General features: G+C 51.3%; 1 protein-coding gene across 1 annotated transcript in view; it reads left to right on the forward strand.

Moving 5' to 3' along the window:
- LOC142313164 (uncharacterized) overlaps window positions 1-26,268 on the forward strand; it is a 190,579-nt gene that overhangs the window by 38,429 nt on the left and 125,882 nt on the right. Inside the window, exon 4 of the mRNA XM_075352152.1 lies at window positions 24,393-25,405. Within this exon, the coding sequence (XP_075208267.1) occupies window positions 24,393-25,405 (1,013 nt within the window). The remainder of the gene's footprint in view (window positions 1-24,392; window positions 25,406-26,268) is intronic.

Here is a 26,268-nt window from a genome sequence, read left to right on the forward strand (position 1 = left end):
GTGAGGAGCTGGCTGCGGACTAAAGACTATAGTACCAATGGACGTAGAGCGGAGTCCATGGGTCTAAGGGATGCAGATTTTTTCCAGAAGGGAGCGTTGGTTAAGTGGATCTATTGTTGTATTTTATAAGATATTTTCTTGCTCGTCAGTTTAAGGTGCACAATAAAATGTTAATAGATCGGGAGAGGTGCTGTGGGAGACACAGTTCACACGTTCACATACCATGCTCATCCAGACACTGGAGCTATGAAGCACCAGACCAGGCACAAGATTGGTAATTAGAATAAAATAATCATTCCATTACTCTCGTTAGTGTCACAGGGGCCTCAATTAAGCCATTGCTTTCCTAGCCACTAGTCCCATTATGTGGATTGGGATAGGAAACCCAGTGGAGCCATCGCCACAGTGGGTCTCCCATGAAGTCTCAGGTGAGGGGCTTGGCTTCAGGAAAATAGCTCCACTAATTCACAGTTAGAATTGGGGAATATGTTTCCTGGGGGCCGAGCTTGAATCCTGGGGCTGCTTAGGGTACTTAGGACACTAACGAGGTGATAAGGGCTGTTGCCGGCTGGAGCTGGATACACTTGTTACGGTCATGGTATCCGTAGTCTGTAGGACCTTAGGCAGTGACTGCAGTCCGTACAAGCGGGATTTGCAAAAGCTGTGGGCCAACCAAAAGTTGGGAGACAGAGGGTAACTCCTAGTATGGAGGCAGTGGAACTATCGGTCTCGAACCATCTGATAGGCTTCATCAGATGCCTTTATATTAACCAAGTCCAAACAGAACACGGTGACATGGCATGGTTCAAAGTAGAGTGAGGCATCACACAAGGTCGTCCTGTCACCATTTCTCTTCAATTTATATGCCGAAGATATTTTCAAGAAGGCTGGAGGTGCCGAAAAAGAAGCAGTCAAAATTGCTGGACGAATCATCAACAATCTTAAATACGCAGATTATACAACATTGATAGCAACAAGCATAGATGGAATGAAGGACTTATTATGGAGTATCAAGATGGAAAGCTCAAACATGTGACTTCTACTCAATACAAAGAAGACAAAGATATTGACCACTGTCAGGTACGACTGGGAGACTTTTAAGATGGAGAGCGACAGACTGGAAGTTGTAAAGGTCTTCAACCTACTCGGATCAATGATCAGTCAAGATGCAGCGACGACACCAGTAGTCAATAGGAGAATAGCTATGGGCATATCAACAATTAAATCACTGGAGAAGACCCTCAAATCAAGGAATATTTCACTGGTGACGAAGTGTACATAGTCTGGTCTTTTCTGTAGTCACATATGGATGCGAAACCTGACAAAAGGAGAACCATTTCCTTTTGAAATGTGGTGTTGGAGAAGGATGTTATCAATACCATGGATGGAAGAAGTATAAACACTCAATTTTGGAACAAATCAAGCCAGACATGTTACTCGAAGAAAAGATCGGCAAGCTATGACTTACCTACTTTGGACACATCAAACGAAGAGAGCAATCACTGGAGAAGGATATCATGGTCGCAAAAATAGAAGAAACAAGGAAAAGAAGATGTCCAGGAACCCAATGGCTTTACACAATCAAGATAACAGCAGAGAAGACCCTGTTGACCCTATCTAGGCTGCACAAGATCGATCTTCCTACAGAGCTTTCATCCATCAGGTTGCCATGGCTCGCGATGGAGCAGGCGGCCGTTAAAATAAAAAGAAAGATGGCCAAAAAGGCTAAGGCAACACCAGCCTGCCCATAATATCGATGGGGCGTGATTGTACTCCGATTTGAAGATTGTGAATTAGTGTGCCAAAACACGATTGCACAGCTACATTTCTTGATTTAATGTAATAACTTCTGTTCAGATTTATTGTTACGTAAATTAATTTTCCTTTCTCCAAAAAGATGAATTAATAACTAATGTCAAAACAGGGCATCAATATGTAGCAATAACCCACAGTATACCTTGGGGTGTACAATTGGAATGTCACAGTGTTAAAAAGTATACTCTTGAATATATTTTTCTTCAAATACGTAAAAGCGCATGAAAGAAAGGACTTCAAAAATGTAAAAAATAAATAAAAATGGTTGCCAGGGTTCAGTTACAGAAAGGAAAAATAATATACTTTGTCAGCTTACGTAAAGAGAGTTCATTTAGTCCATACTGATCAATGGGAATTCTTCATCCATCTCTCCTTGGGTTCTGAATGGCAAGGCAGGGGATATACCGTAGGCTGGACAGCATGTGTTCATCTTGCAGCCTCGAGCCTTCTGAGCAGCTGACAACGTGTAGGAGCGAGCCAATAGCCCCCTCCATCGTGTGCTATATACCAACTGTTCAGTCCATATAGGGTGTTTTAGTTTAATATAGTTCCATATGACATAATCACTAGAAGCTTCCAGAAGATTTATATATATCCTTCCATGTCAGCACTTATGTATATTCAATATGGATATTTTAATACTTATTCCTTATAAAAACTTTATTAATAAACTATGCCCTCCAATATACACAGAACTGTGAACTTATATGTCCTACTATAAAATATTTGATAACTGGATGTATTAATTTTAATGTTTTTACACACAGGTGACAAAAAGTCATGTGGTTTCTGGCCATAGAAGGTCACAGTGTTTGGCTGTGTAAAATGCTCCCTGACTTTCTATTGTTCCTGCTATTAGTATTCATTGTACTGGGCTGCTTTCCTGCTGGGTTTTCATCTGTTCCCCTTTAGGACCCAGCGGAGCTCTCCTTCCATCCAGCTGTTGATTTTCAGTATACTCCTTGTGCTTAAATACTCCAATCGTCCCTGGATTTGTGCTGGTGATATTATTCAGTTTATTCAAGCTCTGGTTGCAAGCAGGTGGCTTGTACTCATCTGTAGGATCATTGCTGAAACTTTGCTGACCTTCTACCTGAGTCATCTTTGGATAGGTAGTTCATGCATTTTCTCCCTGTGTGTCCTCCTTGTGTCTTCTCTAGTGTTTAGTGGGTTTGACAAAGAGCTCATCCCATCTGTTCCCTATTTAGGGCCAGCACTAGTGATACCTAGGGTCAGGTATCCAGCTCGGCACATAGGTGTGGCACCTATCTAAAGTGGTAAGGGACCCCAGGGACCAGTGGTAGGTTTGGTCAGGGGTCACAATCTCCACCTTCCCTAGACACAAGGTTTCCCTTCCCTTTCTCTGTTTGCTGGATATTTCTCCGTATCTTGCGGAACATTGAATATTAGAAAGTAAAACGCTCAAGTAATGATGTAAAACATGTCAATTATTTTTATAAAAATCTATTTTCCCATCAAACAAAAAACTTAACTACGAATACAATGCTGGTTGGTTTTTACTTGTACGCAAAAAAAAAAAGCTTTACGCTCTCTCCCTGCTGTCCGCTATGCATGACTTACACTCTTGTGGTGTGTGTGGAAGACGCATGCGCCACTGGATGATTCATCCTCCTGCCCGGCAGATCAGCTGATTTATGATCAGCTGTTCATTGGTTTCTAGTGTGATAAATACCATCCCTCTACCCCTCCAACTTGCGCTCCATGAGGAAGTTTCTACGAAACGTACGTTGGAGTGGTGGGGGGTGGACAGAGCCTAAATCTTTATCTATGTAAGTACTGAACTTTAAACCTGTTTTTTTGATCAGAGTATGATGTTATACGCACTGTTATTTGCATAATCGGCATTCATTAGCATTGTAAGGCTATGTGCGCACGTTGCGTTTTTTTCCCACGTTAACGCTGCGTTTTGAACTGCAGCGTTTCAGTGCCAAATTGCATGCATTCTGCTTCCCCAGCAAAGTCTAGTCCGAAAATTCAATGTGCACGCTGCATTTTTATACGCAGTGTTTTGGATGCCAAAAATCGCTGCGAAATAAAGCAGCATGTTACTTCTTTTGTGCGTTGTAGCTGAGTTCTGAAATCATTGATGTGGGTCAAAACGCAACCAAAATTCACTTGGACTGCATTTTTGTTGCGTTCCGCATGCTTTTTTGACAAGCAAAACGCAGGTCTTTTCAGTCTCTCTCTGTCGATGTCGGTCAATCTCCCTCTGTCTGTCGGTCTCTTTCACTGTCAATTGGTCTCTCTGTCCGTCGGTCTCTCTCTCTGTCTGATTCCCTCTATGTCCGTCGGTCGATCTCTCCCCCTCTCTCGTACTCACCGATCACTGGCACGGCACTGCATGGCTGTCACACTGCTCCGGTGGCTTTTCCTCTTTTGAAAATGCCGGCCGCTCATTATTCAATCTTGTATTCCCTGCTTTCCCCGCCCACCGGCGCTTATGATTGGTTGCAGTCAGACATTCCCCCACGCTGAGTGACAGCCGTCGCACTGCAACCAATCACAGCCGCCAGTGGGTGTGTCTATATCGTGCAGTAAAATAAATAAATAATTAAAAAAAAAGGACGTGCGGTCCCCTCCAATTTTGATACCAGCCAGGGTAAAGCCACATGGCTGAAGGCCGGTATTCTCAGGATGGGGAGCTCCAATTAGATGAGACAGTCTACTCGGCTCATCCCGAATTGCCCTGGTGCGGTGGCAATCGGGGTAATAAGGAGTTAATGGCAGCAGCCCATAGCTGCCATTAAGTCCTAGGTTACTCATGGCAGGCGTCTCCCCGAGATACCTTCCATGATTAACCTGTAAGTTAATGAAAATAAACACATACACCCGAAAAATTACTTTATTTGGAATAAAAGACAAAAAAACCCCACCCTCTTTCACCACTTTATTAACCCGCAAATACCCATCCAGGTCCGGCATAATCCACACGACGTCCCACGACGCTCTCAGCCCTGCTACATGAAGCTGACAGGACCAGCCACAGACCACGACCGCTCTCTGTGAGGTCCACACAGCAACTGAAGTGAGCCGCACAAGCAGCGATGACGTCACTCAGGTTACCCGCGGCCACCGCTGGATCCTCCAACTGTGACAGCAAGTCGCCCGAGTGACTGAAGTGATCAGCAATAACATCACAGGTGAGTTGCGGTCTCGGTTGGAGAACTCTAGCTGGCCGCGGGTAACCTGAGTGACGGCACCGCTGATCGCGCTGCTCACTTCAGTCACTCAGGAGATTTGCGGTCACCGGTGAGTCCTTCACAGGTGATCGCTAATCAGGACGCAACACACAGACAGAGCTGCGGTAAGACAATGAAGTCGAGTGAAGTTCATCCGAGTTCATTCTCATCGCGCGACTCTGTCTGCTGTCAGCGGGCATGTAGCAGAGCTCAATGCCATGGGGCCGCACTGCAAAAAATGCATCCAAAACACATGCAAAATGCATCCAAAATACATGCGTTTTGGATGCATTTTTTTTGACAAACGCAGTGTTTACAGTTTTAGAGGATGCGTTCTTTTCCACACTACACAGAACGCAACGTGCTCACATTGCCTAATTGTGTAACCACTATGCATTTGCACCTGGTATACTAAGCCTTTTTTATGGTAATGAATTTAGCCACATGGTTGTCATTCAACCTGCACCAGCCCCAGTGCCCAGCCCCAGTGTCCAGCCCCAGTGTCCAGCCCCAGTGTCCAGCCCCAGTGTCCAGCCCCAGTGCCCAGCCCCAGTGTCCAGCCCCACCCCAGTGTGCAGCCCCAGTGCCCAGCCCCAGTGCCCAGCCCCAGTGTCCAGCCCCAGTGTCCAGCCCCAGTGTCCAGCCCCACCCCAGTGTGCAGCCCCAGTGCCCAGCCCCAGTGCCCAGCCCCAGTGTCCAGCCCCAGTGTCCAGCCTCAGTGTCCAGCCCCAGTGCCCAGCCCCAGTGCCCAGCCTCAGTGTCCAGCCCCAGTGTCCAGCCCCAGTGTCCAGCCCCAGTGTCCAGCCCCAGTGTCCAGCCCCAGTGCCCAGCCCCAGTGTCCAGCCTCAGTGTCCAGCCCCAGTGTCCAGCCTCAGTGTCCAGCCCCAGTGTCCAGCCTCAGTGTCCAGCCCCAGTGCCCAGCCCCAGTGTCCAGCCTCAGTGTCCAGCCCCAGTGTCCAGCCTCAGTGCCAACCCCAGTGCCCAGCCCCAGTGTCCAGCCTCAGTGTCCAGCCCCAGTGTCCAGCCTCAGTGTCCAGCCCCAGTGTCCAGCCTCAGTGTCCAGCCCCAGTGCCCAGCCCCAGTGTCCAGCCTCAGTGTCCAGCCCCAGTGTCCAGCCTCAGTGTCCAGCCCCAGTGTCCAGCCCCAGTGCCCAGCCCCAATGCCCAACCTCAGTGCCAACCCCAGTGCCCAGCCCCAGTATCCAGCCTCAGTGTCCAGCCCCAGTGTCCAGCCCCAGTGTCCAGCCCCAGTGCCCAGCCCCAGTGCCCAGCCTCAGTGCCAACCCCAGTGCCCAGCCCCAGTGTCCAGCCTCAGTGTCCAGCCTCAGTGTCCAGCCCCAGTGTCCAGCCCCAGTGCCCAGCCCCAGTGCCCAGCCCCAGTGTCCAGCCTCAGTGTCCAGCCCCAGTGCCCAGCCCCAGTGTCCAGCCTCAGTGTCCAGCCCCAGTGTCCAGCCTCAGTGTCCAGCCCCAGTGCCCAGCCCCAGTGTCCAGCCTCAGTGTCCAGCCCCAGTGTCCAGCCCCAGTGTCCAGCCCCAGTGTCCAGCCCCAGTGTCCAGCCCCAGTGCCCAGCCCCAGTGTCCAGCCTCAGTGTCCAGCCCCAGTGTCCAGCCCCAGTGTCCAGCCCCAGTGTCCAGCCCCAGTGTCCAGCCCCAGTGCCCAGCCCCAGTGCCCAGCCCCAGTGTCCAGCCTCAGTGTCCAGCCCCAGTGTCCAGCCTCAGTGTCCAGCCCCAGTGCCCAGCCCCAGTGTCCAGCCTCAGTGTCCAGCCCCAGTGTCCAGCCTCAGTGTCCAGCCTCAGTGTCCAGCCCCAGTGCCCAGCCCCAGTGCCCAGCCCCAGTGCCCAGCCCCAGTGCCCAGCCCCAGTGTCCAGCCTCAGTGTCCAGCCCCAGTGCCCAGCCCCAGTGTCCAGCCTCAGTGTCCAGCCCCAGTGTCCAGCCTCAGTGTCCAGCCCCAGTGCCCAGCCCCAGTGTCCAGCCTCAGTGTCCAGCCCCAGTGTCCAGCCTCAGTGTCCAGCCTCAGTGTCCAGCCCCAGTGTCCAGCCCCAGTGCCCAGCCCCAGTGCCCAGCCCCAGTGCCCAGCCCCAGTGTCCAGCCTCAGTGTCCAGCCCCAGTGCCCAGCCCCAGTGTCCAGCCTCAGTGTCCAGCCCCAGTGTCCAGCCTCAGTGTCCAGCCCCAGTGCCCAGCCCCAGTGTCCAGCCTCAGTGTCCAGCCCCAGTGTCCAGCCCCAGTGTCCAGCCCCAGTGTCCAGCCCCAGTGTCCAGCCCCAGTGCCCAGCCCCAGTGCCCAGCCCCAGTGTCCAGCCTCAGTGTCCAGCCCCAGTGTCCAGCCTCAGTGTCCAGCCCCAGTGCCCAGCCCCAGTGTCCAGCCTCAGTGTCCAGCCCCAGTGTCCAGCCTCAGTGTCCAGCCCCAGTGTCCAGCCCCAGTGCCCAGCCCCAATGCCCAACCTCAGTGCCAACCCCAGTGCCCAGCCCCAGTATCCAGCCTCAGTGTCCAGCCCCAGTGTCCAGCCCCAGTGTCCAGCCCCAGTGCCCAGCCCCAGTGCCCAGCCTCAGTGCCAACCCCAGTGCCCAGCCCCAGTGTCCAGCCTCAGTGTCCAGCCTCAGTGTCCAGCCCCAGTGTCCAGCCCCAGTGCCCAGCCCCAGTGCCCAGCCCCAGTGCCCAGCCCCAGTGTCCAGCCTCAGTGTCCAGCCCCAGTGCCCAGCCCCAGTGTCCAGCCTCAGTGTCCAGCCCCAGTGCCCAGCCCCAGTGTCCAGCCTCAGTGTCCAGCCCCAGTGCCCAGCCCCAGTGCCCAGCCTCAGTGTCCAGCCCCAGTGTCCAGCCTCAGTGTCCAGCCCCAGTGTCCAGCCTCAGTGTCCAGCCCCAGTGTCCAGCCCCAGTGCCCAGCCCCAATGCCCAGCCTCAGTGCCAACCCCAGTGCCCAGCCCCAGTATCCAGCCTCAGTGTCCAGCCCCAGTGTCCAGCCCCAGTGTCCAGCCCCAGTGCCCAGCCCCAGTGCCCAGCCTCAGTGCCAACCCCAGTGCCCAGCCCCAGTGTCCAGCCTCAGTGTCCAGCCTCAGTGTCCAGCCCCAGTGTCCAGCCCCAGTGCCCAGCCCCAGTGCCCAGCTCCAGTGCCCAGCCCCAGTGTCCAGCCTCAGTGTCCAGCCTCAGTGTCCAGCCCCAGTGTCCAGCCCCAGTGCCCAGCCCCAGTGCCCAGCCCCAGTGCCCAGCCCCAGTGCCCAGCCTCAGTGTCCAGCCCCAGTGCCCAGCCCCAGTGTCCAGCCTCAGTGTCCAGCCCCAGTGTCCAGCCTCAGTGTCCAGCCCCAGTGCCCAGCCCCAGTGCCCAGCCCCAGTGTCCAGCCTCAGTGTCCAGCCCCAGTGTCCAGCCTCAGTGTCCAGCCCCAGTGTCCAGCCTCAGTGTCCAGCCCCAGTGTCCAGCCCCAGTGTCCAGCCCCAGTGCCCAGCCCCAGTGCCCAGCCTCAGTGTCCAGCCCCAGTGTCCAGCCCCAGTGCCCAGCCCCAGTGCCCAGCCCCAGTGCCCAGCCCCAGTGTCCAGCCTCAGTGTCCAGCCTCAGTGTCCAGCCTCAGTGTCCAGCCCCAGTGCCCAGCCCCAGTGCCCAGCCTCAGTGCCAACCCCAGTGCCCAGCCCCAGTGCCCAGCCTCAGTGCCAACCCCAGTGCCCAGCCCCAGTGTCCAGCCTCAGTGTCCAGCCCCATTGTCCAGCCCCAGCGTCCAGCCCCAGCGTCCAGCCCCAGGTGTCCAGCCTCAGTGCCCAGCCTCAGTGTCCAGCCCCAGTGCCCAGCCCCAGTGCCCAGCCCCAGTGCCCAGCCCCAGTGTCCAGCCTCAGTGTCCAGCCTCGCCCCCTGCCCGCCCCCTGCACACACATTCCCTGTCAGTATATTCTACCCCAGCACCTGACCTGGTATCACTACAGCATTGCAAATAACAGCCCCACATCGGGCTCTGCACCGCACACATATGGCTCTGCACCGCACACGCACACATATGGCTCTGCACCGCACACATATGGCTCTGCACCGCACACATATGGCTCTGCACCGCACACGCACACATATGGCTCTGCACCGCACACATATAGCTCTGCACTGCACACACACACATATGGCTCTGCACCGCACACATATGGCTCTGCACCGCACACGCACACATATGGCTCTGCACCGCACACATATGGCTCTGTACCGCACACGCACACATATGGCTCTGCACCGCACACGCACACATATGGCTCTGCACCGCACACGCACATATATGGCTCTGCACTGCACACGCATGGCTCTGCACCGAACACGCACACATATGGCTCTGCACTGCACACGCACACATATGGCTCTGCACCGCACACGCACATATATGGCTCTGCACCGCACACGCATGGCTCTGCACCGAACATGCACACATATGGCTCTGTACCACACACGCACACATATGGCTCTGCACCGCACACGCACACATATGGCTCTGCACCGCACACGCACATATATGGCTCTGCACCGCACACGCATGGCTCTGCACCGAACACGCACACATATGGCTCTGTACCACACACGCACACATATTCCTCTGCACCGCACACGCACACATATGGCTCTGCACCGCACACATATGGCTCTGCACCGCACACGCACACATATGGCTCTGCACCGCACACATATGGCTCTGTACCGCCCACGCACACATATGGCTCTGCACCGCACACGCACACATATGGCTCTGCACCGCACACGCACACATATGGCTCTGCACCTCACACGCACACATATGGCTCTGCACCGCACACGCACACATATGGCTCTGTACCGCACACGCACACATATGGCTCTGTTACGCACACGCACACATATGGCTCTGCACACGCACACATATGGCTCTGCGCACGCACACATATGGCTCTGCACCGCACACATATGGCTCTGTACTGCACACGCACACATATGGCTCTGCCCACGCACCTGCACACATATGGCTCTGTACCGCACATGCACACATATGGCTCTGTACCGCACACGCACACATATGGCTCTGCACCGCACACATATGGCTCTGTACCGCACACGCACACATATGGCTCTGCACCGCACACGCACATATATGGCTCTGCACCGCACACGCACACATATGGCTCTGCACCGCAGAAGCATGGCTCTGCACCGAACACGCACACATATGGCTCTGTACTGCACACATATGGCTCTGCACCTCACACGCACACATATGGCTCTGCACCGCACACACACACATATGGCTCTGTACCGCACACGCACACATATGGCTCTGCACACGCACACGCACACATATGGCTCTGCACACGCACACATATGGCTCTGCACACGCACACATATGGCTCTGCACCGCACACATATGGCTCTGTACCGCACACGCACACATATGGCTCTGCACACGCACCCGCACACATATGGCTCTGTACCGCACACGCACACATATGGCTCTGTACCGCACACGCACACATATGGCTCTGTACTGCACACGCACACATATGGCTCTGCACCGCACACGCACACATATGGCTCTGCACACGCACACATATGGCTCTGCACATGCACACATATGGCTCTGCACCCCCACCCCCCCATAGGGAACACATGTAGGGAGTACATACTCACCTGTCCTCGGTCCCCGCCGCTCCTGCACGTTCGCGCGCTGTCTGTGCTCTGGACATATCAGCACAGTAGTGACGTCACCGCTGTGCTGAAGAGAGCACAGACAGCGGGAGGGACAGTGATGAGAAGCTGCGCTGCGCTGCTTCTCATCAGCACTTTCAAATGTACCGGCATCTGTGATCTGTGATCTGTAATGCCGGTACATTTGAATGTGTGATCCTGAGCAGGGGCCCCGGTGCTGGCGCTGACACCATGGCAGCCGCCGCCAGGCCCCTCCCCCAGGTCACGGACTCCACAGCAGTGCAGGGGGAGGTTACTGGAGAGTAAAAGAGGTGCGGGGGAATGTGTGGGAGGGTGCAAGGAAGGGGGCGGGGCTCATCGCACTGTACCCACCCAGCAGGGCGGCAACATGCTGTTCCCAGATTTGCATGTCAACATGGTCCTGCCCATGTTGACATGTTGACATGTTGACCGGAAGCAGCAAAATCGCGGTAGGAGCGGTCCCATGACCACTCTGAGCCGGGGGAGAGGGGCTGACAGCAGGGCAGGTAAGTGGTCTCGATCTACTTACCTGCCCCAATGTAGCCCAATAGGGAAATAAAAAAAAAAAAAGTCAAAGAAGCCGGATAACCCCTTTAATAGTAAAGTAAAAAAAAAAAAAGAAGAAAGCGCTTCATACTGACCGAGGCTCCGTTGCAGCTGTACACTGCTCCCGTGGCTTCTCCTTCACTTGCTGGGCCGCTAATTACTGCTCATTCATATGCACTGCTTTCCCCGTCCTCCGGCTGTCCTGTCTCCTGTGATTGGTTGCAGTCAGACGCACCCTTAGCGTATGTGACAGCATCTGCCTACAACCAATCACGGGCGCCAAGACGGTCGATGAGCGGGAAAGCAATTCAACTCTGCGGATCATTATTGTGGTATAAAACGCATACAATTTTTCACTGTGTTTTTCTCCCATATTATGACACCAAGAACAGAATAAGCATATGGCTACAGTATGCAGCCCCCAGCCGTGCACTTATCTTGGCTGTTTATCCAAATAAGAGGAACTGCATGCGGCTTTTTTCTTGATTTATAAAAATAATTTAAAAATAAACGAAATTCAGTCCCCCCGAATTTTGGTACCCAGGCATGATAAACCACAAAAGCTGGGGGCTGGTATTGTCAGGCTGGGGAGACCCCTATTTATTGAGCCTCCCCGTGCCTAAAAATAGCAGCCTGCAGCCATTCAGGATTGTCACATCCATTAGATGTGACAATCCCAGCTCTTCCTGGTTGCTCTGGGGCGGTGGCAATCAGGCTAATATGAAGTTAATCACAGCCCACAGCTGCCTCTAAGCCAGATATTAATCGTCAGGGTCTATAAGACACCCCCCCCTTAGTAATCTGTAAGTGACAGTAAATAAACACATACACCAAGAAAAAAACAGTTTTTTGTAATTAAATACATCACCCTCATAAGCCTCTTGATTAGGCTACATTCACAGGACTGCCCCGTTTTTGCGGTCCGCAAAATAATGGTCATGTTTTTTCACGGATGCAACTGTGTGGCATCCGTTCCGTTCCGTATATGGTTCGTGTGTCATCTGCGTACCTTCCTATTTTTTTCAAACTGCAAAAAAACGGAAGCAGCTAGATAGATAGAGGGATAGATAGAGACAGATAGCTAGAGGGATAAATAGAGGGATGGATGAATGAATCAAGGGATATATAGAGGGATAGATAATAGATGAGAAAGACCAATATAATGTCCTACCCCCCCCGCATATTCTAAGCTGGCACCCTTTAGTGCCTTTCATGTGGCACTAAAGGGTGCTTAGCCTTGTATTTAGCCAATAAATAAATAAAGAATTAAAAAAAAACCGATGTGAGGTCCCCCCCTATCTTTTGTAGCCAGCTAGGGTAAAGCAGACGGCTGCAGCCTGCAGACCACAGCTGGCAGCTTCACCTTGGCTGGTAATCCAAAACAGAGGGCACCCCACGCTGTTATTTAAAATTAAATAAATAATTTAAAACAAAAAACGTGGGGTCCCCCCCAAATTGCATCACCAGCCAAGGTAAAGCGGACAGCTGTGGTCTGGTATTCTCAGACTAGGGAGGTCCACCGTTATTGGACACTCCCCAGCCTAAAAATAGCAGGCTACAGCTGCCCCAGAAGTGGCGCATCCATTGGATGTGCCAATCCTGGCGCTTTGCCCCAACTCATCCCGTTGCCCTGGTGCGTTGGCAAACGGGGTAATATATGGGGTTGATGCCAGATGTGTAATGTCACCTGGCATCAAGCCCTGGGGTTGGTGAGGTCAGGCGTCTATCAGATACCCGACATCGGCAACCCATTCAGTAAGAAATAAAAAATAGACAACAAAAAAAGTTTTATTTGAAAAAACACTCCCCACATTCCCTCTTTCAACAATTTATTGACAAGAACAATCAAATCCGGGTCCGGCGTAATCCAATAAGGGGGTCGCACGGCGATCCATACCATAGTCAATGAGACTCCCAGTCAATGAAGAACAAAATGTTCCCCATTGGCTGGGAGAGCCGTGCAGTGACCTGAGCTAACATCAATAGGTCAGCCCAGGTCACTGCAGGGGATGCCGAGCGCTGCCGTCAAGAGGTTAGATGAGATCATTACCTACAGTAACGATCTCCTGCTCTGCTGACGTCAGCGCTTTCACTGACTTCTATGCCCGCCACGTTCTACGCAGTATCGCGAGAGCCCGTGACGTCACTGCTAGTGACAGTCTCGGGCCGCCCGCGAGATGGGCAGAGAAGGCAGTGACCGCGGTGACGTCAGGAGGCAGGAGATCGTCACAGCAGGTAATTATCTCATCTAATCTAACCTGCAGCTACATGTGCAGAGAGCAGGGAGCCGCGCACACTGAGCGATGGCTTCCTGCTCTCCTAGCTACAGTACACATCGGGTTAATTACACAATGTGTACTGCAGCTACATGTGCAGACAGCAGGAGCCGGCGCTTGCAGCGTGAGAGCGGCGGAGGCTGGTAACGAAGGTAAATATCGGGTAACCACCTTGGTTACCCGATGTTTACCTTGGTTACAGCTTACCGCAGCTGCCAGATGCCGGCTCCTGCTCCCTGTTCGCTTCATTTCGTCGCTCTCTCGCTGTCACACACAGCGATGTGTGCGTCACAGCGGGAGAGCGACGACCAAAAAATGAAGCTGGACATTCAGCAACGAGCGGCGACCTCACAGCAGGGGCCAGCTCGTTGCTGGATGTCACACACAGCGACAGTAACGGGACGTCGCTGCAACGTCACAGAAAATGGTGACGTAGCAGCGACGTCGTTGTTATTGTCGCTGTGTGTGACACCACCTTTAGCAGTCAGTGTCCCGCTCCCTGCCAGCCCCGCGGCGTGAGAAGCTGCTGATACTGCGGGCAGACACTGACATTGCAGTGCGGGCAGCTGCGGGGCTGGCAGGGAGCGGGACACAGACTGCACGGGCAGTGATGACAAGCAGCGCTCGTCATCCCCGTGGCTGCACGCACTGCAGGGTGAGAAGCAGCTTGTACTGCAGAGGGGGGCAAACACTGACACGCTGCAGTGCGGGCATCCGCGGAGCTGGCGCGGGACACAGACTGATGCACATACACAGATGACCCATGATGACACAGACAGCGCGCACGGGGGAGGGGGGGGGGAGACAGTTCCCAGGGCGTCAGGCAGTAAACATGATCAAGCGCTGGGGACACAGCGCTGACAGTGTATCTGACAGCAAGTGGGCAACTTTCTTGTTCCTTGCCTTATTGAACTGGACACTGAATCGGCTGGAATTCAGGGCGCACGTAGCTGGGCACAGGAGGCGGGGGAGGGAGACTACGGAGTGTGTGGGAGGTTGCGGTGAGAGTATGGGGTGCTGGGCAATGTGTGGGAGGGTGCAGGGAACGGGGGCGGTTACTCCTCGCAATGTACAGCCCAGCAGGGCGGTAACATGCTGTTCCAGATTTGCATGTCAACATGGCCCTGCCCATGTAGACATGAAATGACCGGAAGCAGCAAAATCGCGGCAGGAGCGGTCACATGACCACTCTGAGCCGGGGGAGAGGGGCTGACAGCAGGGCAGGTAAGTGGTCTCTATCTACTTACTTGCCCCAATGTAGCCCAATAGTGTAATAATGAAAAAAAGTCAAAAGAAGCCGGATAACCCCTTTAAATTATGCACTGTGCAATTTGATAAAATATACTCTGTTGGGGATTTTTTAAATCCATAGATTTTTACACTTGCAATATATTGTGTAAACATTGCTGTGATCTATACTGTAAAATTTATTTCGGGGACTAGTGAAAGGCGTAAGTGGGCACCTCCTAACCTCACCTGCAGCTGTCCCTCCTTTCCTTACCAGTCCCTATACAGTTTCCACAACTGTTGCCGAACAGGAACTTGGGACCCTAAGAAGACCCTTTAGTAACCCAGACTAGTGAGGGGCAGGTGGGGTTCACTAGACCTCACTGCTGCACTAACAACATAACAGGAAAGTAAAGACAAACAGGGGGGAAACACAACCAAAATGATATTGCTTTAGCACCGGAACAAGACTTGCAGAACCTTCCTCAAAGGTGACTAGGACACAAAAGACTTTGTATCTTCAGCAGGGAATGCTGGGATACACCCCTATTTAAAGCTGAAGGGTGTGACTATTTAGTAAGTGCAGCTGATCACTCAGCAAGAAACTGCTTTGGAAAAGCTGCAATAGCAAAACTGGCACGTAAACCATTTTAGTGCCAAGAGAAATTAAACCCAGTTAAATGAAGAGCGCCAGATGAGAGGTTCCTGTCCAAAGGCTGTCACTGGTCTCTACATGCAGGGAGATGATTGTGACAGGCGCGTATGATTGTTAAATTGGACTAAGTTGATTATTAAATTGGACTAAAACATTAACAAAAATTCCAAAACCTTAAAAAGTACTAGCAAGCATTTTCTACCCTAACTCATTTCATTTTTGTATTCATCATTATGTGTCACTAAATGCATCCATACTCTTATTATAGTAAAATAAACCTTTTATCATGCAGATATAATCACTTGGTACAGCTGCAGCTCTGATATTTACATCCATCACTTCTCCTTCCCAGGCTTACTGTGCTGTATTACTACAAGTTCCATCGTGCATTGCAGTGGCCTGTGAGAGAGCAATTAGCACACCCTCTATTCTCCATCCAAACTTAATGCCATACAAACAGTCCTGACAAAGATATTAGGAGATACCAAGTGTCAGAGAAGCCCAGGGTAGGTGGCAGGATGCCCATCTGGCAATTACCAGATGACCAGTACAGCCCTGTCACTGTGTTTATCCAAAATTTGGCATTTTTCATCTGTCCAAGGGTCCGCTCATCTCTAACCAACAGTTTTTAGGATTTCCTTAGGATTGTACAGGTTCAAGAAATCCTGAAAACATGCAGTTTGTGGGACTTGCAGGCTAGCGTTGGGAAAAACCGCTCTAGACATACAGTGCCTACAAGTAGTCTTCAACCCCCTGCAGATTTAGCAGGTTTGATAAGATGCAAATAAGTTAGAGCCTGCAAACTTCAAACAAGAGCAGGATTTATTAACAGATGCATAAATCTTACAAACCAACAAGTTATGTTGCTCAGTTAAATTTTAATAAATTTTCAACATAAAAGTGTGGGTCAATTATTATTCAACCCCTAGGTTTAATATTTTGTGGAATAACCCTTGTTTGCAATTACAGCTAATAATCGTCTTTTATAAGACCTGATCAGGCCGGCACAGGTCTCTGGAGTTATCTTGGCCCACTCCTCCATGCAGATCTTTTCCAAGTTATCTAGGTTCTTTGGGTGTCTCATGTGGACTTTAATCTTGAGCTCCTTCCACAAGTTTTCAATTGGGTTAAGGTCAGGAGACTGACTAGGCCACTGCAACACCTTGATTTTTTTCCCTCTTGAACCAGGCCTTGGTTTTCTTGGCTGTGTGCTTTGGGTCGTTGTCTTGTTGGAAGATGAAATGACGACCCATCTTAAGATCCTTGATGGAGGAGCGGAGGTTCTTGGCCAAAATCTCCAGGTAGGCCGTGCTATCCATCTTCCCATGGATGCGGACCAGATGGCCAGGCCCCTTGGCTGAGAAACAGCCCCACAGCATGATGCTGCCACCACCATGCTTGACTGTAGGGATGGTATTCTTGGGATCGTATGCAGTGCCATCCAGTCTCCAAACGTCACTTGTGTGGTTGGCACCAAAGATCTCGATCTTGGTCTCATCAGACCAGAGAACCTTGAACCAGTCTGTCTCAGAGTCCTCCAAGTGATCATGAGCAAACTGTAGACGAGCCTTGACATGACGCTTTGAAAGTAAAGGTACCTTACGGGCTCGTCTGGAACGGAGAACATTGCGGTGGAGTACGTTACTTATGGTATTGACTGAAACCAATGTCCCCACTGCTATGAGATCTTCCCGGAGCTCCTTCCTTGTTGTCCTTGGGTTAGCCTTGACTCTTTGGACAAGCCTGGCCTCGGCACGGGAGGAAACTTTCAAAGGCTGTCCAGGCCGTGGAAGGCTAACAGTAGTTCCATAAGCCTTCCACTTCCGGATGATGCTCCCAACAGTGGAGACAGGTAGGCCCAACTCCTTGGAAAGGGTTTTGTACCCCTTGCCAGCCTTGTGACCCTCCACGATCTTGTCTCTGATGGCCTTGGAATGCTCCTTTGTCTTTCCCATGTTGACCATGTATGAGTGCTGTTCACAAGTTTGGGGAGGGTCTTAATTAGTCAGAAAAGGCTTGAAAAAGAGATAATTAATCCAAACATGTGAAGCTCATTGTTCTTTGTGCCTGAAATACTTCTTAATACTTTACTGGAACCAAACAGAATTCTGGTGGTTTGAGGGGTTGAATAATAAATGACCCTCTGAATAAACTTTTCACAATTTAAAAAAAAAAAAAAAAAGAAATAACATTCTTTTTTGCTGCATTTCACACTTCCAGGCTGATCTACAGTCCAAATGTCACAATGCCAAGTTATTCCGAATGTGTAAACCTGCTAAATCTGCAGGGGGTTGAATACTACTTGTAGGCACTGTATGAAGTGCTTTTTGACATTATTACTTTATACCAGTGTCGCGGGCGGGGAGGAGGGTGTCAGCACACCGCGCTCACCCCTTCTGCTCGGGTCCGGCGGCTGCTGCTCAGTGGTGGCTCGAGCGGTGGGCCGGATCCCGGGGGTTTCTCGAGCGGCACTCCTCGCCCGTGAGTGAAAGGGGGGTTGTTGGGTGAGGGGATTGTTTATTGTCTGTGACGCCACCCACGGTTGTGGTGATTTCACCACCGCTGCTCGGTGTGGGGATCCCGGGGATGGTGATGCGGAGCAGCCAGGTGTTGTGTTGCCCCTCCGTGGGTAGGGGTTGGTGATCCCGGGGCCCGGTGATGGCTTGGGAGGTGCAGGGCCTGGTGGGCGCAGGGACGCGGGGGCAGCACTGTGTCTTGCGGCACTGTGGTACTCACTCAGCCTGAGACGTTGACACAGTTTTTACGGTAAACCAAACGGCTGGCAAGACGGTCCCACGGACGGCTGCGATTGCTCTCCCAGTAGGTGACGGTGATGTCCCTCTTCCTTGCACCTTTGTTTACTTGTTGGTTGCGATGGGTCCCCACCGGTAACCCGCTCCCCGGCTTCAAGCTGGGCCGAAGGAGCTCTACACTTTGCCCGCAGGCGCTGGCCCTCAGAAACTGGTGCCCTGGCGGTGGCGGTGTCTCTGCTGTACAGGTTGGGCTGTTGCCTTCAATCGGGACTTGGTTGTTGGGGGATCTACGTCCCCTTCACTGACGGATTCGGCAAATTTGGCGACTCCTAGCCTTGCCGGGGTCCGAGAGGCCCCTGCCCTGGTGCTGACTGTCCTTCGGAACACTGCTCCAGACCGCCGGGCACACAGCCTCCGGGGTCCTTCCAGGAACTTCCAAACGGTCCCCCTCCAGACAGTCACCGCCGTTGCTGACCTTGCTGACCTGTCCTGCACACAGCTGGACTACTTCAGGCTTTTCTCTCTCTGTCACCACTCTTGCTTTCCTCCTTTACCACTTTCCTTCCTTCACTTTCACTTAGCTGTTTACTTTAGCCCTGTCTAGGCTACTCCTCCACTCCTTCCACTTCCTCCTCCCTGACTAGACTGCCTGGTTCTTCCCGCCTCCAGAGCTGTGATCTCCTCGGTGGGCGGAGCCAACCGCCTGGCCCACCCCCTGGTGTGAATCATCAGCCTCTGGAGGAAGGCAACAAGGATTTTTGGTTCAGCTTTGGTGTTCCTAACTGGGATGTAGGGTGTGATGGTGTGTGACCTGTGTCCCCTGGCTTGCCCAGGGCGACACATTCCCCCTTAGCAAAACGCAGACCGTCCGCGGGCTGCCGTCCAACACCGGTTTTATTTTTCTGCAAAAGATAACATGGTAATTCAACAAAAATACATTTTTAATAACTCTTCCCTTAACGGGAGGCACATTTCACTTTAACGTTGCATAACGGTTTACGGTTACGGTTTCCGCTCTCTCCCACCCAAGTAACCTGGCCCTGATGCTGCCCCTAAAGCCCAGGCAGCACCCCTTGACCCACAGTCCAGCACACGGTACCCGAGCGGGATCTGTCCTTTCCCTCCAGAGGGTAGCCACCGGTTCCTTTGGTGGCTGGGCCCTAGCCTGCTCTGCTCAGGGCCCTCCCTCCAACCTGCCTCTCCGGAGGCGGCCTGTGGAAAACGGTAACGGTAAACAACATATTTACAAGCCACTAACGTCTGTGGTTGCCCTGCAAGTTCGCGGGCTTATCCATGGAAAGTTCTCCATGCAAAACAACTTTAAACGGTCCCCACGGGGACAACGGTGCCGGCTCCAGCCGGTTCAATCACAAGCAAATCAGGTGAACTTCGGATCATTTCACTTCTTATCATTCTTTCAACTTTTCAACAAACAAAGTGGTGGTCCCAACGGGGACTTTACAACGGGCATCCGCTGCCCTACTCCGGTTGCTCCAGCTCTGGTGCCGCTGCCAAGGGAGGGAGTGCTGCGCTCGCTCGGGCCTCCGGGCCCCTCCTGAGTTTGGCGTCCAGCGCAAACCACCCCCGCTCCCCAAAGTACCGGGTGTATTGTACGATGTCGCCCGGCATCAGATTGCGGCCGGGATGCTCCTCAGGCAGGTGGGTATTCACATCCCGCCGGGCTATGAACACTTCGGCCTCCAGGCCCGGTTCGTAGATGAACCCGTAGCCCCGGCGGACATCAAACCGCCTCACCTGCCCCTCGTACAACGGTCCCCGGACACGGGCTGTTGCTTGCCGGAGGTTCTCTTTCTCCCGGATGGCTCTGGCTACCAGCTCGGCCTTCTTCCGCTCCCTCTCGGCGTTCTCCAGACCCAGCGGTACCGGCTCCCTATCCCAATACGGCGCTGCTGCCAGCGCCGGCGCACGGGTCGGGCCCCGCGGGACATCCTGGACGTTGCCCACTGTCAGGAATCTGGGCGGCATGTCCCGCGGTGTCTTGGCCTTGGGCGCCGCCTTGCAACAACAACCCGGCGCTACCTCAGCCGAGGTGTGGGGGATGGGTATAGGGGCTTTCCGCTGCTGGGCCTTCGGCTCGGAGCGGGTCATCGGCTCCGGCTCGGGGAGTTTTTCAGGGGATGCCTCCGGTTCTACTTTCGGAATCTTCCACGGTAACACCTCCGGTGTACTGCGGACTCCGGCTACAGGTTGACCCGCCTGGGCGGGGACGCTGGGTACTGCTACCGGTTGCGGTGGTAGCAGGCCTAGTGGCGGGGTCACGGCCTCCGGGATGGGTGGTGAGGGAGGCAACGGGGGGAGAGGGCTTGGACCGGGCCCCACAGCCGCGATGACCGGCCCTTCAAGGGCATCGGGACGTGGGTCACTCACCCTCCCTTTCTCCGCCTCCTCCTCGCGTCTCCGCACGGTGGCTACAACGTCCGCCATGTCGGCCTCCCACTCCTCCATGAGGAGCTGCATCCTGACCTGCAGCCTTTGGTAGAGCTGCGCAGTTTGGATTTCCACCCACGCCGCGGTTCCAGGCGCGGGGGCTACGGTGTCACGGGACGGCATCCACATGATGGCTTCTTTTCCAGGAACGGTATGTTGCAGAGTCCTGGCGTCCCTGCTTTTATAGCTGCAGCTACATGCGTCCAGCCGCCATCGCGTCCCCCTTAGCTCTTTCCGGCCCCTCCTTTCTCGGGGCGGGGTTTTGGCCTTCGCGCCTCTACTACTCGAGAAGACGCTAGAGCGGGAACTTTTCGCGCCAAAGATGGCGGCTTCTGAAATTTTCCTGCCGGATACCTCCGGCGGTAACAAGGCGCACCTCTACCTGACGGCAGAGCGGTAAGATCCTGTTCGTGACGCCAAGTTGTCGCGGGCGGGGAGGAGGGTGTCAGCACACCGCGCTCACCCCTTCTGCTCGGGTCCGGCGGCTGCTGCTCAGTGGTGGCTCGAGCGGTGGGCCGGATCCCGGGGGTTTCTCGAGCGGCACTCCTCGCCCGTGAGTGAAAGGGGGGTTGTTGGGTGAGGGGATTGTTTATTGTCTGTGACGCCACCCACGGTTGTGGTGATTTCACCACCGCTGCTCGGTGTGGGGATCCCGGGGATGGTGATGCGGAGCAGCCAGGTGTTGTGTTGCCCCTCCGTGGGTAGGGGTTGGTGATCCCGGGGCCCGGTGATGGCTTGGGAGGTGCAGGGCCTGGTGGGCGCAGGGACGCGGGGGCAGCACTGTGTCTTGCGGCACTGTGGTACTCACTCAGCCTGAGACGTTGACACAGTTTTTACGGTAAACCAAACGGCTGGCAAGACGGTCCCACGGACGGCTGCGATTGCTCTCCCAGTAGGTGACGGTGATGTCCCTCTTCCTTGCACCTTTGTTTACTTGTTGGTTGCGATGGGTCCCCACCGGTAACCCGCTGCCCGGCTTCAAGCTGGGCCGAAGGAGCTCTACACTTTGCCCGCAGGCGCTGGCCCTCAGAAACTGGTGCCCTGGTGGTGGCGGTGTCTCTGCTGTACAGGTTGGGCTGTTGCCTTCAATCGGGACTTGGTTGTTGGGGGATCTACGTCCCCTTCACTGACGGATTCGGCAAATTTGGCGACTCCTAGCCTTGCCGGGGTCCGAGAGGCCCCTGCCCTGGTGCTGACTGTCCTTCGGAACACTGCTCCAGACCGCCGGGCACACAGCCTCCGGGGTCCTTCCAGGAACTTCCAAACGGTCCCCCTCCAGACAGTCACCGCCGTTGCTGACCTTGCTGACCTGTCCTGCACACAGCTGGACTACTTCAGGCTTTTCTCTCTCTGTCACCACTCTTGCTTTCCTCCTTTACCACTTTCCTTCCTTCACTTTCACTTAGCTGTTTACTTTAGCCCTGTCTAGGCTACTCCTCCACTCCTTCCACTTCCTCCTCCCTGACTAGACTGCCTGGTTCTTCCCGCCTCCAGAGCTGTGATCTCCTCGGTGGGCGGAGCCAACCGCCTGGCCCACCCCCTGGTGTGAATCATCAGCCTCTGGAGGAAGGCAACAAGGATTTTTGGTTCAGCTTTGGTGTTCCTAACTGGGATGTAGGGTGTGATGGTGTGTGACCTGTGTCCCCTGGCTTGCCCAGGGCGACACACCAGCACCACTATTTTAGTAATTGTATTTTTTCACTTAAATTTGAATTTAAATGTTTCTGCACCGTGTCGTCTTTTTTCATTTAGGCTCCTTCAATATCAGATAATAATAATTGATCTATATCATTTTCCTGACCCAGCAAGGATGGATAGAGACAGGGACAAGATGGCGGAGAGGATATTACACCTCACCCTAGAGATCCTCTTCCGGCTTACTGGAGAGGTGAGAGATTCTGATGACGTCACATTACATCATTCTTATCTATGGGAATAACAGATGGACAGAACTGGAGAGGTGAGGACTCTGGAAATGTCTGGAGTGAGATTTATTACTGTGTCTCTCCATAACCAGGATTACACAGTAGTGAAGAAGACCTCTAGTGAGCGCTGTCAGGCCCCTGTGTCTGAGGGATGGGGAAGACCCCTGAGCCCAATCACGGGGCCTCCACCTCACCCCCCGATACATGAGGACATCAATGACCAGAAGATCCTAGAACTCACTTACAAGATGATTGAGCTGCTGACTGGAGAGGTGACACTGCTGGGAATGCTGGGACATTATACAGTAACGCTATGAAGGGATCGGGGGTGACGGTATCATTGTATGTGTCAGGTTCCTATAAGGTGTCAGGACGTCACCGTCTATTTCTCCATGGAGGAGTGGGAGTATTTAGAAGGACACAAAGATCTGTACAAGGACGTCATGATGGAGGATCCCCAGCCCCTCACATCACCAGGTAATAGACAGGACTAAATACACACGGCCTATAATTATCTGTATGTAAGGAATGAATTCAGTCCCTGTATGTGTCTCCTCCAGTTCTATCCAGTAAGAGGACAACACCAGAGAGATGTCCCCGTCCTCTTCTCCCACAGGACAGTAAACAAGAAGATCCCGATGTTCCTCAGGATGTGTCTCCTCCAGTTCTATCCAGTAAGAGGACAACACCAGAGAGATGTCCCCGTCCTCTTCTCCCACAGGACTGTAAACAAGAAGCTCCCGATGTTCCTCAGGATCCTCAGGTAGATGGAGAGAAGGAGCCATGAAATCTCCCTATGATGTGTAGACGGCTGTGAAGGTCTTGTGCTCAGTCTTGTTTTATCCTCCAGTATTATATGTGTTATACTTGTGTAATGAGAGCGGTGGAGATGGCAGGATTAGAGCTGATCATAGATGGGACTTCTCCATCTGTCTGTGACTTTTACAATATTTGTTTCAGGGTGAAGATCTGACCCATCTTAATATTATAGAGACATTTGTGATGGGTGATGAGCCAAGTAAAGAGGAGAATTTTACAGATTATGATTCAGGTGAGAAGTCATTTGCCGGGTGCTACAGTTCTTCTGCAAACTGATTAGCTATATATTTATGGTTTCCGAAAGCATTTTTCAATTTAGGTGACCTCAAGTAAGGCAGCCATAGATACAGGTCTAGTTGACTGGCTCTGATCCTAGTAGTTTAGCCCTCTACAATACAGTGGCCAAAGGCCCATCATGCCCCCCCCCCCCCCACACACACACACACACACACACACACACACACACACACACACACAAGACATTCGGGCTGATGGGCTACTATGGCAGCCAGAGGATAAACAAATTATTCCACAATTAAAGAATTAATAAAGAAAAAAAAAAGTAAATTTAGCATACTGTTTATTCCCTCTTCTGTGCTAAAGTGCATTTACGTGTATCCACTGAAAGTGAAAACTCCAAGAAAATTATCTGGTGTCTTCATATTATTATCTATCAGTTCTTGCTGTACTGATAGATTCAGATTTGTTTTTTTCATCACAGTTTTAGTCCATTAACTGAATTTTACAATTTTATATAGAAATGTTATAAGTTATAACAATAACTGTAACAATATAAAAGGTAATTATTTACTTTTGTTTTATTCTTACCAGGTTTCTTTACCTGTAACTCAAAGAGACATCTGATATCCTCAGATATTAAATCAGATGATCATGGAATCACACCAGATGAATATGAAGAGTATGGCATTGTTCAAGATATACCCTCAGCTCTTCACAGTACAGAGATGTCATTTGGGCAACAAGTCCGATCTTCTGATTCATTAAAGACTGTTAAGCAAAGTAAAACTCACAAAAAAGATGGTAAAGAGCAAAAAGCTCAAACAGGGGTGAAGCCATATTCATGCTCACAATGCTGGAAAAGTTTTAATTTTAAATCAGATCTTGTTATACATCAGAGGATTCACACAGGGGAGAAGCCATATTCATGTTCAGAATGTGGAAAACGTTTTAATCGAAAATCAAATCTTGTTGAGCATCAGAGAACTCACACTGGAGAGAAACCATATTCATGTTTAGATTGTGGAAAATGTTTTACATGGAAGTCAACTCTTGCTGTACATCAGAGACTTCACACAGGGGAGAAGCCATTTTCATGCTCAGAATGTGGCAAACTTTTCAACCAGAAATCCGATCTTATTCGACATCATCGAATTCACACAAGGAAGAAACCATTTTCAGTTTCATGTTCAGAATGTGGGGCATTTTTTAAACGGAAATCAGATCTTGTTACACATCAGAGAATTCACACAGGGGAGAAGCCATTTTTATGCTCAGTGTGTGGGAAATGTTTTAACCACAAATCCAATCTTGTTACGCATCAGAGAATTCATACGGAGGAGAAGCCTTTTTCATGCTCAGACTGTGGGAAATGCTTTAAGGCTAAGTTTGATGTAATTAAACATCAAAGAAGTCACACTGGGGAGAAGCCATTTTCATGCCCAGAATGTGGGAAATGTTTTAATCGAAGATCAAATCTTGTTGAGCATCAAAAAACTCATACAGGGGAAAAGCCATATTCATGTTTAGATTGCGGAAAATGTTTTAAACAGAAATCAACTCTTGCTATACATCAGAGAATTCACACAGGGGAGAAGCCATTTTCATGTTCAGAATGTGGGAAGTGTTTTAGCCATAAATCGGCCTTTGTTATACATCAGAGAAGCCACACAGGGGAGAAGCCATATTCATGTTTAGAATGTGGGAAATGTTACAGGGGTAAAGTAGATCTTGTTAGACATCAAAGAAGTCATACTGGGGAGAAACCATATTCATGCCCAGAATGTGAGAAATGTTTTAATAGAAAATCAAGTCTTTTTGAACATCAAAAAACTCACAAACAGGCCAAGCCATAATTATGTTCTGAATGTTCAAAACAATTTACCAACACATCACTACTTTATAATTATCAATGATCGCACACTGGGTGTTAGACATTTTTCCTTTTTTTAAAATAAAATTTAATCTACATATCATAAAAAAATATACAAGTTACTGTCAAAGTCAAGTCATATGCCATAAATCAAAAGGGAATGCTCTGTAACACAGGAAATGATGACATTAAGAATTCATGTTCTATGGTGTGCAAGTGTAAAAAATAAATGAAAAAAAAAAAGTGGAAAAAATAAATCCTGTTTTCATTGGTTTTGAAAGCTTTTTTTTAATGGAGTTCCATGCAGTATACTGTATAAGATAAGATAATAAGATAACATTATTCCATGAGTTGTTGAGATTACAATGATATCAAATTATAATTTTTCAATATGTTTTTCTTCTCTTCTGTTGTCTGACATGCAGCATCTGTGTGGTGCAACTAAGTATACCTGGAACTTTGGCAAAGGGGGTTAAAGGGTTTCGGAAAACCTACACACATGGTCAAAATTGTTGGTACCTCTTCCTTAATGAAAGAAAAACCCACAATGGTCACAGAAATAACTTAAATTTGACAAAAGTTATAATAAATAAAAAAAATCTATAAAAATGAACAAATGAGAATCAGACATTGCTGCTTTTCTGCTTCCACAGAATTTAAAAAAAATAAAACTCATGAAACAGGCCTGGAGAGAAATGATGGTAGCCCTGAAAATAATGTGACAAAAGGGACTCATTAAATCAAGGTGTGTCCACAATCTGGTAATCAGTCAGTGGGCCTGTATATAGGCCGACAGATACTCACTGTGCTGTTTGGTGACATGGTGTGTGCTACACTCA

Source organism: Anomaloglossus baeobatrachus, chromosome 5 (assembly GCF_048569485.1).
Source record: "Anomaloglossus baeobatrachus isolate aAnoBae1 chromosome 5, aAnoBae1.hap1, whole genome shotgun sequence".
In the NCBI taxonomy this organism is placed as follows: domain Eukaryota; kingdom Metazoa; phylum Chordata; class Amphibia; order Anura; family Aromobatidae; genus Anomaloglossus; species Anomaloglossus baeobatrachus.